Raw genomic sequence first — 14,478 nt, 5'->3', positions numbered from 1 at the left:
TATAAACTCTTTTACTAGCCATAGATTCATTAAAATAAGCAAACAACACACGAAAAACAGAATCTGTCAAAAACAGAACAGTCTGTAGTAATCTGGATCAAACGTATACTTCTGGAACTCATAAAATTCTTAAATAAATTTATGGACCTGAGAAATTTATCTATTAATCATCTTCAAAAAGAATTAACTAAATATCACTCTCCAAATAAAAATGGCAGCAATTCTCGTAAGCGCTAACGTTTCTGTTTTTTACAGCATGATCAAAAGACTTTCCCCAAGTCTTCCCAAAGGTTCTACTTGGCACAAACACTAATTAAAAGCATAAAACCACATATAAACAGAGGCTAGATGAATTATTTATTACTAAACAGGAGCAAAAAGCAAGGAACAAAAATAAAATTGGGTTGCCTCCCAACAAGCGCTATCGTTTAACGCCCCTAGCTAGGCATGATAATTTTAATGATGCTCACATAAAGGATAAGAATTGTAACATGAAGAAAGCATCTTGAAGAATGTGACTAGAACACTTAAGTATAACCCACTTCCTATGCATAGGGATTTTGTGAGAAAACAACTTATAGGAACAAGAATCAACTTGCATAGGAAGGTAAAACAAGCATAACTTCATAACTTTAAGCACATAGAGAGAAAACTTGATATTATTGCAATTCCTACAAGCGTATGTTCCTCCCTCATAATAATTTTTAGTAGCATCATGAATGAATTCAACAATATAACCAGCACCTAAAGCATTCTTTTCATGATCTACAAGGATAGAAATTTTACTACTCTCCACATAAGCAAAATTCTTCTCATTCGGGGTAGTGGGAGTATCATAAGAAACTCGAATATTATACATTGTTTCCACATTAAAAGAGTAATGTTCAGAAAAGGGTTAATCATAATCATGACACGTTTTATAAATATAATCACTACTTTTTATAGCATAAGTATCATCACAATAATCATCATAAGTAGGAGGCATGCTATCATCATTATAAATTTGCATATCAAAACTTGGGAGACTAAAAATATCATCTTCATTAAACGTAGCATCCCCAAGCTTGGGAAAAACATTAATTGCAGCAAATATATTCTCAAAAACATCATCTTCATCAAACATAGCATCCCCAAGCTTGGGCCTTTTCATATCGTAAGCATAATCACTCTCGTCATTAATAGCATGGATAGCACCAATAGCATAGCAATTATCATATTCTTCCAATCAAGTGCCAAAAAGATTTTCAAGAAGATAAGAAGTATCATTATCTTCCACAATTATATTTTCATGAGGCACAATAGTAATAGGAGCAGCATTATTTGCGGGATATATCTTTTTACCTCTCTTCCTTTTTCTTTTCTTCTTCTTCACCACATCATGTGTGGGTTCAATCCTATTTTTGGAGCTCCTTATTAATGAGATTGGTTGAATAGGAGGCTCCTCCTCGTTACCTGATTCATCATAAGAAATAATCAATGTTCAGGAAATTGGTAATTGGTAACTACTTGGTCAACTAGGGAGTAGGGATTAATCGTGAATCCGCCGATTAATCGGAATTAATCGGTCGAGCATTAATCGGTCAGTTTTTTTATAAATCTCAGAATCCTAGTGTTGGGATCAGATTTTGGCCACGCAAGAATTTATTTAAATGCCCTGGAATGAGTAAGTACCTAATATGAAAAAAAAATCAACATGAAAGTTATTCGTATCGGCAAGGTGAACAACTTTTATGTTTTGATTATTTTGATCCGAGGTCATATGTGAGTTGTGACATGTGAGTTAAAAAAAGCAAAATGTTGAATGAGTGTACGTGTGTGTGACAACAATGCTCTAAAATATGATATATTCAACAAGTATGGCAACAATCATTATGTGCTCTATCTCTAAGACTTGTAGTAACTTAATAACAAATAATCATAGTTCTTGAATTTGCATAACATAACAAGGTCCACAAGTATGTATCACATGACATAGCAAGGCCCACAAGTATCAGGTATGTATGATATGACAGTATAACATAACAAGGTCCAAAAGTATGTATGATAGTATGACATAGCAAGGTCCACAGGTGACAATTCACAACAGCCATAAAACACAAATAATCATAGTTCTTGACTTCTTGCATAAGTGCATAACATAACAAGGTCCTCAACCATAAAACACAAAAAATATCGTTCATGGATTCTTGCAATCTTGCATAGTTGCATTGCATGACAAGTTGAGAACTCAAACTAGGAAAATACCAAACAGCACACGTAGACAAAGTTCTCCTTCTCCCACAAGGCCACAACCAAAATAAATTACTAGGTAAATACTAAATAGCATGAACCAAAGAATTAAGGTTGTGTTGTGTCCTCGTCCTCATCCTCGTCCTCATTTGTTTCAATCATCTCATCATTATCAGACTCAAATTCTATCTCCTCTTCCAAAGCAATCTCATTTTCTGAATCTTCATCAGCAACAAATTCTTCTACTTCATGGAGTTCTCTCACTCTTGCACTCCTACGAGGCTCTATAGCCTCGGTGGCTCCCACTTCATCATCAATGGTGGTGTCGGGATCAACCTCGTCCTCAACATATGCATCTTCACATATCCAATCTTGTGCCATGGAAGCATCTTCACCAAGGAGAACATCACGAGAGGAGGAACATTTCTTTCTTTTGTCCATCATTCTTCCATTGAATTGGATATAAACTAGATTGTCCCTACGACTTACATCTAGTTTATTTCTCCTCTTAGCATCCACCTAAAAATTGCAAAGTAAAGCCTAATCAAGTAGCCATTCACATTTGTTCATAAATAAAGTAAGGAACTAAATATCAAATTTGAATAACTACAAGTTGAGATTCAAGAGTTACTTGTTCAAAAACACTCCAATTCCGTTCACATCCAGAAGAACTTGTGGTCAAGTTGAGTATCCTCAAAGCCATGTGCATCAACGTAGGAGTTTGTAGTCCATAAGTTGCCCACCACTCTCCTACATGAGAAAACAAAAAATAAAGTATTATGCATCAATCCATCAACCCATAATTTCAGAAATGTAAAATGCAAAAAGACAAAGAGTATGTAGGAGAACGAGCTTACCGGGATTGAAATTTGCATTCGTTATAGCTTTGGAGGCAGCCAACTTTGCAAACATGCCCTCCTTATTTTTAAACCTTGGCAAGTCTACGTTAAGTGCTTTATTTTGCTTCTCATCATCATCATGATAGAAGGTCTCAATAACTTCCATCAATCCACTCATGACCTCTACATCGACAAATATGCTTGGGGTAGCATAACTATAATAGGGATTCAGTGCATATGCGGCCATGTGCAATGGCGTATCTAACCTCCCATTCATCTTGCCCTCCATGGCTGTTGTGATGATCTTATAGTCCTTCTCTGAATTTTCAACCGCAAGCAATATTGCCTTCTTTGCCTCTATTATTTCTCCATACATAGAGGCCATGGACTGTCCATCACTATCAGCCAATCGAAGCACCTTCACCAATGGCTCAAAAACCTTGCATTGCAACATACGATAAGCACAACATTAGTATTTAACATATAACATATAACACAAGATGACAAGACACAATTAAAGAACATTATTAATTTTCTTACCTTGATGCAAAGAGACACATTCTTCCAAAATGTCCTACTAATTATGGTGGCATGAGCCGACTTTCCTTTCCTTGTACGTGTATGCTTGCATTGTTCCCAAGCATCACTACAACACATCTCCTTTAGTTGTTTCTTCTTTGCAGCAAGACTTTGCAAGGTAAGAAATGCCGAAGCAAATCTTGTCACTCCCGGCCTAACAATGTCTCTCTTTTTTGTATGAGACCTCATCAACGCCAATGTTGCATGATGTGCATAAAGAAAAATAGTCATCTCCTTTGCTTTGGTAATTGTAGAACCAAATTGCTTTAATTTACCAACCGCTTCTACCATCAAGTTGAGGGTGTGCGTTGCACATGAGGTCCAAAATATCTTCGGCCTTTTTTCTTTCAACATCCCTTTTGCTCCCATATTGTTTGAAGCATTATCCGTGACTACTTGTACAACATTATCAGCACCTACAAACATCATGGTAAAACACAATAATCAATACATGATGAAAGCTTGAAAAGCAAAGAACGAGATAAAATAAAAGGTTCAAGATTGATACCAATTTTCTCAATGCATTCATCCACATAATTGAAGATGTAGAGACTTGTGTGTGCATCAGCTGATGCCTCCTTTGATTCAAGAAAAACTGTCCCCAACTTACAATGCACACACAAGTTCATGATGCTCCTTTTTTTGTCTGTCCAAGCATCAGTAATGACATAGCACCCGGTGATCTCCCTCTCAGCCTCATGTGGCTTCAACAAATCCCTAGTCCTTTCCACCTCCTGCAACAACATCTTTTCTCGGATATGATGTTGCGAAGGTTGCCTCCAATCAGGACCATAACGACCAAGGGCTTCACAAAATTGTTTGAAGTCATCATCATTGATAGCATTGAAGGGTATGTTTTTCTTGTACATCCATCTAGCCAAATATTGCCCCACTTAGTAGCTTCTCTCCTTGTCGATACTATCATTGATGTTGCGTTGGAATTTTTTCAATGGCACACTAGGATCAACCGGCGCCACAAATTGATCCATAGGCCTGACATTTTTGGGATCACCTTTACCAACTGCACTAAGCTCTTCATCATCCTCAACTTCTATGTTCACCGAGGCCCTTAATTATTGTGCTTGCTTTTCCTTTTCCACCTTCTTCTTCTTTGCGGCATGAAAAGCCTCCTTGCACCGAGCTTGTTATTCTGGAGTGGCTACCATACAACCTGTCACCGAGCCTTTGATATGTGCTATGTGTTGCCTCATCCTATTGACCCCTCCAGACATTTCTTTTCCACATAGCTTGCACTTCACTCTTTGCAAATCATTTGGATCACACAACATGGTAAATTCCCACGCCATGTCATCAGAATTCCTTTTTAGCGACTGAGAACTTGCCACCTCAGAAACGGCACTAGACGTAGCCATCTCCTACATACAAAAAACAAAATACAAATCAAGTAGGGCAGCAAGTTAGCAATAATTAAAGTTAAAGTGTTAAACAACAAAAGTCAATTACCAACTAGGCAATTAATAATAAATTGCATACATACAATTTTAATACAATTAAGCCACCAAACAGCATGAAATTAATAAATTACAATTGCACATAGTACTACAGTTGTAACAATTCTACACGGCAATCATTTGAATCATCAATTCATCATTCAACAAACATGAAGTTAAAGAAATACAAAATACAAAACATGAAGTGGCAGCAACCTCTGCTTGCTGCTATGATGATGTGTTGCTGCCCCTTCTCCTTCAACCTGGTCGCCGGCGTGAAGAGAGCAAGGAGAGGCCGGAGAGGGAGGGGTGGCCACCTGCTTGCTGCTGCCCTAGTCGCTGGCGTGAGTAGGCAGCACGTACAGGCCAGAGAGGGAGGGCGCCAGGGCTGCCACCTGCTTTCTTTCCATAGCCACTGATGAGGAGGAGAGACGGGGTAGATGCGGGAGGCGGGAGGCGGCGAGGAGAGGTGGGAGAGGAAGGGCCGCCGTTGGCCAGTGGCAGAGGAACGACAGGTGGAGGCGGCGAGGAGAGGCGACAACCACGGGTGAGGCGGGGGGCGGGGTAGATGCGGGAGGTGGGGGAGGAGGGGGAGGCGGCGAGGAGACGAGGGAGGGCCGCCGTTGGCCCGCGGCGGAGGAACGGCAACGGCGCGGGGTGGGTAGTGCAGGCGGTGGCTAGGGCTGGGAGCTCTGCCCAACCTAACCCACGTGCCACGGGTAGGATTGAGGAGAGAGACGAGGGAGGCTACTTTTTTACAGTTCGGCCCCTGTGAGTCCCGTGATTAATCGGTCTGCGGCAGATTAATCGTTGTCAGGCCGATTAATCGGTCGAGTAATCCCCAGGCCGAATAACACTACCGAATACATGTAATTTACAAGGTGGATGTCCGAGTAGCGATTAATCGGCCGATTACTCGGCTTCTCGGACGATTTTTTGAACAGTGGAAATAATAGGGGGATATTGGGAAGTATCTTCCCTTTCATTAGTATTCTCTTCATCTTCTATTTGTTTTCTTTTCTTTATGTAGTTGGCAATATAAGGATTTTCAATACAATTCACCGCACAATACATATAAATTTCCTCTGGATCAAAATGAAGAACTCTATCAAGGGCAAAATTTGGAATATCCTTAGTTATACGTTTCATTTCTTCATAACGCAAGAGCAAACTAAGTTCATTATGATGCGCAAGGGAAATCAAGTCATCACAATTTTTGGACACGATACGATCATGAAACAATTTGCATTGGGTACTGAAATGATCATGTTCATTGCAAAGTCCACAAGTACGGCCAAGAAAATTTAAATTTTCAGCACAATCATCTAGTATTTCTTGCAACAATTATTTTCTAAGTACTTATGCTTCTTGCAATATCTATCTTCCCTTTTTGGTGTGTACTTACAAACCCAATGCACTCCACAAAATTGACATGTTTATAGGAGACATTTTCATCATAACTAGTGCAATCATCATTAATATCATGGATATTCAAAGAATTCGTACTAACAACATTGCAATCATGCTCATCATTCAAAGATTTAATGCCAAACATTCTAATGCATTCTTCCTCTAGCACTTGAGCACAATTGTCGGAATCCTTATTCTTACAAAAGATATTAAAAAGGTGAAGCGTATGAGACAAACTCAATTCCATTTTTTTATAGTTTTCTTTTATAAACTAAACTAGTGATAAAACAAGAAACTAAAAGACTCGATTGCAAGATCTAAAGATATACCTTCAAGCACTCACCTCCCCGGAAACGGTGACAGAAAAGAGCTTGATGTCTACTACACAACCTTCTTCTTGTGGACGTTGTTGGGCCTCCAAGTGCAGAGGTTTGTAGGACAGTAGCAAATTTCCCTCAAGTGGATGACCTAAGGTTTATCAATCCGTAGGAGGCGTAGGATGAAGATGGTCTCTCTCAAGCAACCCTGCAACCAAATAACAAAGAGTCTCTTGTGTCCCCAACACACCCAATACAATGGTAAATTGTATAGGTGCACTAGTTCGGCGAAGACATGGTGATACAAGTGGTATATGGATAGTAGATAATGGTTTTTGTAATCTGAAAAAATATAAAAACAACAAGGTAACTAATGGTAAAAGTGAGCGTAAACGGTACTGCAATGCGTTGAAACAAGGCCTAGGGTTCATACTTTCGCTAGTGCAAGTTCCCTCAACAATACTAACATAATTGGATCACATAACTATCCCTCAACATGCAAAAAAGAGTCACTCCAAAGTCACTAATAGCGGAGAACAAACGAAGAGATTATGGTAGGGTATGAAACCACCTCAAAGTTAATCTTTCCAATCAATCCGTTGGGCTATTCCTATAAGTGTCACAAACAGCCCTAGAGTTCGTACTAGAATAACACCTTAAGACACAAATCAACCAAAACCCTAATGTCAACTCAAGTATCCGTGGGTATGATTATACGATATGCATCACACAATCTCAGATTCATCTATTCAACCAACACATAGAACCTCAAAGAGTGCCCCAAAGTTTCTACCGAAGAATCATGACGAAAATGTGTGCCAACCTCTATGCATAGGTTCATGGGCGGAACCCGCAAGTTGGTCACCAAAACATACATCAAGTGAATCACGTGATATCCCATTGTCATCGCAGATATCCATGGCAAGACATACATCAAGTGTTCTCAAATCTTTAAAGACTCAATCCGATAAGATAACTTCAAAGGGGAAACTCAATCCATTACAAGAGAGTAGAGGGGGGAAGAAACATCATAGGATCCAAATATAATAGCAAAGCTCGCGATACATCAAGATCGTAACACCTCAAGAACATGAGAGAGAGAGATCAAACACATAGCTACTGGTACATACCCTCATCCCCGAGGGAGAACTACTCCCTCCTCGTCATGAAGAGCACCGGGATGATGAAGATGGCCACCGGAGAGGTATTGCCCCCTCCGGCAGGGTGCCGGAATGGGTCTAGATTGGCTTTAGGTGGCTACGGAGGCTTCTGGCGGCGGAACTCGTGATCTATTGTGCTCCCTGATGTTTTTAGGGTATATGGAGATATATAGGCGGAAGAAGTACGTCAGGGTAGCCACGATGGGCCCACGAGGGTGGAGGGCGCGCCCCCTACCTAGTGGCCTCCTCGAAGTTCCACTAACGTGCACTCCAAGACTTCTGGGATTCTTTCCATCCAAAAATCAGTTTCGTGAAGTTTCAGGTCAATTGGACTCCGCTTGATTTTCCTTTTCTTCGAAACTCTAAAACAAGGAAAAGACAGAAACTGGCACTGGGCTCTGGGTTAATAGGTTAGTCCCAAAAATCATATAAAATAGCATATAAATGCATATAAAACATAGAAGGTTGGTAATATAATAGCATGGAACAATCAAAAATTATAGATACGTTGGAGACGTATCAGCGCGGCGGCCGAGCGGGCGGTCATGATGAAGCCGCCTAGTCGGAGAGTTTCGCCTACAGCCAGGGCTCCCCCAGAGGTGATGTTGTCCTTGACAAGGAGACGAGCCATCCCTCCTTATGATGACGACACAGTGGAACTCTCAATGAAAGCACCAATGTCGGTGTCAAAACCGGCGGATCTCGGGTAGGGGGTCCCAAACTGTGCGTCTAAGGTGGATGGTAACATGAGGCAGGGGACACGATGTTTACCCAGGTTCGGGCCCTCTCGATGGAGGTAAAACCCTACGTCATGCTTGATTGATCTTGATGATATGAGTATTACAAGAGTTGATCTACCACGAGATCATAGAGGCTAAAACCCTAGAAGCTAGCCTATGGTATGATTGTCTGTTGTCCTACGGACTAAACCCTCTAGTTTATATAAACACCGGAGGGGGCTAGGGTTACACAAAGTCGGTTAAAAGGGAGGAGATCTACATATCCGTATTGCCAAGCTTGCCTTCCACGCCAAGGAGAGTCCCATCCGGACACGGGACGAAGTCTTCAATCTTGTATCTTCATAGTCCAACAGTCCGGCCAAAGGATATAGTCCGGCTATCCGAAGACCGCCTAATCCAGGACTCCCTCAGTGTAGCTTCATCATAGTGTATGACAGAGGCCACCAACGAGAGGGTGCGAGAGAGAAAAGGCCCGTAGAGAGGGAAGAGAAGGCGTGTGCGCGTGAGAGGAGTCGACATCAAGAGAACATGTTTGTTCGAGAGACACTGAGTAAGACTACTATATATCGATGGTACATGTAGACAGGAATTAAACGAAGGGATGGTCTTATTGGTTTTGGGGATATTGGGGAAGAGTGAGAGAGGGGGGTAGCTAGAAGGAGATTGTTAAGTGTGAGTGTGTGTTTTACCCATCCAGGCGGAAGTTATGTGCACACAAGAAGAGAAGGATTCGATGTGGCATTAGGGTTGAGGGTAATTAACTATGTATGGAGACATAGGAGACCTTGAACATGCATGTGTGAGAGGTATACATGTATACGTTGGATGTGTGTGTGTGCGCGCGCGAGCATGATCGAGATAAAATAAAGAAGACTTAAGCCATAAGATCAATGATATGGGAGAGATCGGTATGACAATATGCATGCATGTGAGAGTGCAGGGAAGAAGGCTCGATAATTGAGAATGTGTTTTTGTGTTTAAGAGATAGTGGTGTGGGCTGGAGCATGCATCTATGGCGAGCAGAGGGAGCGAGACACAACGATTGTGCAAAAGAGATCAACCTATAAATGCATGTATGGAGAGGCATATATCGTGTGGGTGATAGTAATCAAGAGTGCGTGCGAGAAAGAAATGTTGACGGAGAAACTACAAATAGATACAGAGATAGAGATGCTAGCTAGAGGGACATCGGCTAGTTTGAGTGTTGGAGATGACCACCAGGTGGTTCAGAGGGTGAAGTTATGTGTGTGTGAGAGAAAGATAAAATGAGGGCACTTGACTGCATGTAGAGAGAAACATATATAGTGTGCATGATAGGAAGCAAGAGCGTGGGCGAGAAAGAAGGTTGATGGAGAAACAGATAAATAGAAAGATAAAGATGCTAGCTAGTGTGTGTTAGAGATAGGAGTCGAGTGGATCAGAAGGCTGAGTTATGTGTGTGGGTGTGAGAGAGATAGAGAGAGTGTGCTTGCGAGTCACATACAAATAAATATCAGAGAGAAATTAGATCCTGAGAGACGGATTTTTGTGTCTACGGGAGAGAAAGATATTTCACAATGAGAGTGATAGCTAGAGAGACACATGAGGGAACGCAAGATATCTCTAGGGAGAGAGAGTGTGTGTGAGCGACATACAAGAGAATGGTGGAGAGATATGAGACCCTGGGAGACAGAGTTTGTGTTTGTGTGTGAGGAAGAGATATTTAAGAGGAAGAGTCGTAGCTTCTCATATGTAAGGAGCGAAAGACATCTCTTTGTGAGTGTGGGTGTGTGAGTGGAACACGGGGCAATAGTAGAGAGAAATGAGACCCCAGGAGACGAAGTTTGTGTTTGTGTGAGAGAAAGAGATTTCACATGGAGAATCGTAGTTAGAGCCACCTAGCAGGGAGCGAGGTATACTTAGAGAGAGATAGAGTGATGAAGGTTGAGGGAGAGAGTACCATCAGTGTGTTGCGAAGATCAAAGATCATTGTCGACATACAGGTAGCACGAGAGATACCCGAGAGACGATGAACGCGTGTAGGTCTAGAGAGATACTCCTATATAAGCATGAGTGATAGCTATATGAGACGAATATCTAGATTGAAGGGGATTCAAATATTTAAACTGGAGATCACGACATCGATAATATCATGACGCAGATTGGCGTATCAAACATGCATATTCATTTGAATTTGGGGACACGTGTAATGTTATATAGTTTATCAATATTAGTGATCCATAGATTCTTTAATTAGAGACAATGCATGATTTATATGCAATTAATGTCTAAACGGGATTACACTATATGTTGCGTGTGTGAAACACATTATACATGTTTGAGAAGTAAAAAACGCATGAAACACACATTAATTGGAGACAGTTAGCGAGGAATGCATACATTGTATTTCAACATAAAGTGCTTTCAAATATTTGGAAATCCAAATTAAGATGAATACTGCCTTATGAATCTGAGATCATGCCATTTGTAAACCATATTTATGTATAAAGGGTGTTGTGCTTTTGAAAGTATATATAAAAAAATGATGTATATAGAATTTTATTTGAATCACAAATGGATCCTGGCCTTACAAAAATAGAATACAAACTGGATTCAAATTGAGTTGGCACGGTAACGCGCACTCTTGGTCTGCAAAAATATGAATGAAGCGGGGAAAGTTGCAGTAACCGCCTGAAACCAAAATCCGCGAGATGGAAATTACTGCCTATCCCTAACACGCAAAGCCTATCATCTCGATTTCTATAGGTTTCGATAGGGGTAGGTTTGTAATTTCACTCAAATGTGACATAACCGCCTCTCACCGGGATTCATACACGGTGGGCGCCAAAACACAGTGTCTCCTCGGCCGAAATCGACTCCCCGATTCATACACGGGGGCGCCAAAAAGAAACTCTCGTCGGCAAATATTCGGTGTATGCGAGATTACGGTCCTATCCCCAACCGACTAATATTGTTGTGATGTAGGAAATTTTAAACGGGGGCTAAGTTTGTAAATTTTTCTCGCATTTGGGATAAGCGCACCCTGAAGACATGGTTCCCCCTTCCTCTCTCCCTCCATTTCCCCATTCATACTCCGTGGGCGCCAAAACAACCTCTCCACCCCAGCCTCCTTCGTCCGCCACCCCATCCACCGCCGTCCTCCTCCACCATGCCGGAGCTGATACCTCATTGCCATCGTCCATTATATATTCCACACTAGTTAAATGACAGTAGAATAAATTTCATAATTGGGTTAGTCGATTTTTCAGAGCTCACCGGAGTTCGCCGGTGCGAATGAAGGGGCTCGTGTGGGGACGGTGGTTGTGGGGGCGGTGGTGGGGCCATGCCAAACGAAGAAAACTCGACGCGGGTGGGGGCGGGGATGGGGGTGAGGGTGGCGGAGGAACACAAGCGGTGGGGGCGGTTTAGGGGAGGGCGGGGGGTCGGGGCCGATGGTTCGGACGGCGGCCCGTGCGGTGTTCTGTATGGGAAGAATCAGAGACAAGGAAGAAGAAGGGTTAGGAGATGTAGGATCTTCATCCAACCGTCTGAAATGGTCGACTGGCCCAAATGACAAAAGTCACGCGGCTTGCATGCAGACATGTAGAATATGCTTCCTCTTTTGTTCTTCCTTAGTAAGCATAGTATGTTCCTTGCCAGGAAGGGGAGCAGGGACATCTACAGTCGACACCTCTACTGGGCCGTTTCTGCTAAATGATTTCACACTTCGAGTTGGTCTGCCATAATACCCCGAAAATGGTAGGAGCCGCGTGGTATTTGATAGACTAAACTGATAGTAACAGCTATGCGCCTTCAGATGAATGGAGCTGGCCTGTAGGTGATCGACAGGCTGCATATTAGTAGCTGCAAAACCCTATGTTTTCTAGCCAGTTCCGCTTTCCCAATTTATTTATGGTGGTTATGGTGTACCCCTATTATCTACACTATGATATGCCTACTGGCTCTATGCTCTCGTTATCATGGTCTGGCAATAAACTTTCTATACGGTATATTATGAACCTATCGTCTGCCAACTATCCTTACATCTGGGGCCCCCAACAGGGAGCTTATTTTTTGTGTAGTTGTGCCAGATTATATTAATCTACTCACCATATTACAGCACACATGGGCTCTCTCATCAGAATCCAGTGATAGCACACAAGGGTTTACAGGGAGCCTCTATTATATTACAATATCCTCTACATTACAAAGGTAATCTCACTGCTATTTGTGTTTTCATGCTTTACAGATATTGTACGTAATCACAGTGAATATAAGAATGCGCACATCAGAAGAATATTGCGGAACAGTTCATTGGGTAACAAACTTGGCATCAAGGGATTGAGGTCCATTATGGAGGCAAGGAAACCCACATGCTCCCGACCTATAGATTCGTATTCAGAATATGATCCTAACGACTATTCGAAGCTCAAGGAGTCAAAGGTAGATGGTCTATCCTGTTCACCCAATAAGGTGCATGTTCTAATTTCGCAAGGTTTTATTGGTTGCACATATCTTGCATAAGGTGTCTTGCATTTCTTTTGCTTCGTTGCACCGCCATCTGCTTAGTTTTCTCATGATATATGTGAAGATGCCATGCCCATTCATTATCAACAACTATTCCATTTGTCGTCATACCATGTTTTTCCATTCAAATACTGTTCTTGTGTTTCAGACATCCAAAAGGAAGAGGGCACTACAAAAAAATAGACTTCCGTGATGATACGTGTTTGTCACAGTAGGTCGCGTTTTCTGTCATGCATGTACATCCATGATGATTTTATGACAGAATCAAGATAGTCATACCTGTGCTGTCGTAGAAGTGTTCCATGACATTACCAAAATTATCATCATGGAAGTGTCCACTTCCATGACGATAAATCGCGCGTCACAGAAGTGCTTTCGTCAAGGGTGACCGACACATGCCATCCACCGTAACGGAACGCCATTAAGCTATCGGGTCGGATTTTGGATCCGATAACCCGTTAACAGCCCCGACCAATGGGGATTTTCCACGTGTAAAATCATCATTGGTTGGAGGAGACACGTGTCAGGTCCGCGTTGGCACAGGTGTCACTCATCCAATGGGCGAGACGCGCCTATGATATGTTGACACGTGGACCGGCCCATCAAGTTTAAATGGGCCGGCCCAACTGAAGGCCCACAAGATTTTGCGGACCATAATGGGCTGGCCCAGCTAAAGGCCCATGAGATTTTGCGGACCATAATGGGCTGGCCCAGCTAAAGGCCCACAAGATTTTGCGTGCCATAATGGGCCGGCCCAGGTAAAGGCCCACAAGATTTTTGTGTGCCATAATGGGCCGGCCCAGGTTAAGGCCCACAAGATTCTTGCGGATCATAATGGGCCGGCCCAACTGAAGGCCACGAGATTTCGCGGACATTAATGGGCCGGCCCAGGTGTAGGCCCACAAGATTTTGAGGACCCTAGTAGGTCGGCCCATTAACTGGCTGCCATGTTTTGGGCCAAATGCCGGCCCATATTTGATCCGGTCCATTAATGGCCTGCCACACTCCGGGCCTAATAGTAGCCCATATGAGATCCGTCCCATGAAAAGCCTACCACGTTCTGGGCCAAATTACGGCCCAGATCAGGTCCGGCCCTTTAAGAGGCTTTGGGCTCAATTATGGCCCATATCAGATTCGGCCGTCAACTAGACACTATGCTTTTGGGCCCACTTGCTAAAGGCCCACTTAGTAATTCGGCCTGATATTAGTTTTGGCCTGTTAAGGGCCCGTTTAACATTTCGGCCCTA

General features: G+C 42.3%; 1 protein-coding gene across 1 annotated transcript; it reads right to left on the bottom strand.

The window, feature by feature from the left end:
* Positions 1-2,337: 2,337 nt before the first annotated feature.
* LOC125537233 (glutamic acid-rich protein-like) lies at positions 2,338-2,932 on the bottom strand. The gene is made up of 2 exons (XM_048700537.1): positions 2,861-2,932; positions 2,338-2,748 (listed from the first exon to the last, which is right to left on the bottom strand). Exons 1-2 carry the CDS (start codon positions 2,930-2,932, stop codon positions 2,338-2,340), a joined length of 483 nt encoding a protein of 160 aa, XP_048556494.1.
* Between the last annotated feature and the right edge of the window lie 11,546 nt (positions 2,933-14,478).

This window comes from Triticum urartu, chromosome 2 (genome assembly GCF_003073215.2).
Source record: "Triticum urartu cultivar G1812 chromosome 2, Tu2.1, whole genome shotgun sequence".
Taxonomy (NCBI): Eukaryota; Viridiplantae; Streptophyta; class Magnoliopsida; order Poales; family Poaceae; genus Triticum; species Triticum urartu.
The sequence above is the reverse complement of the archived record's forward strand: the minus strand, read 5'-3'. Positions and strand labels throughout refer to the sequence as shown.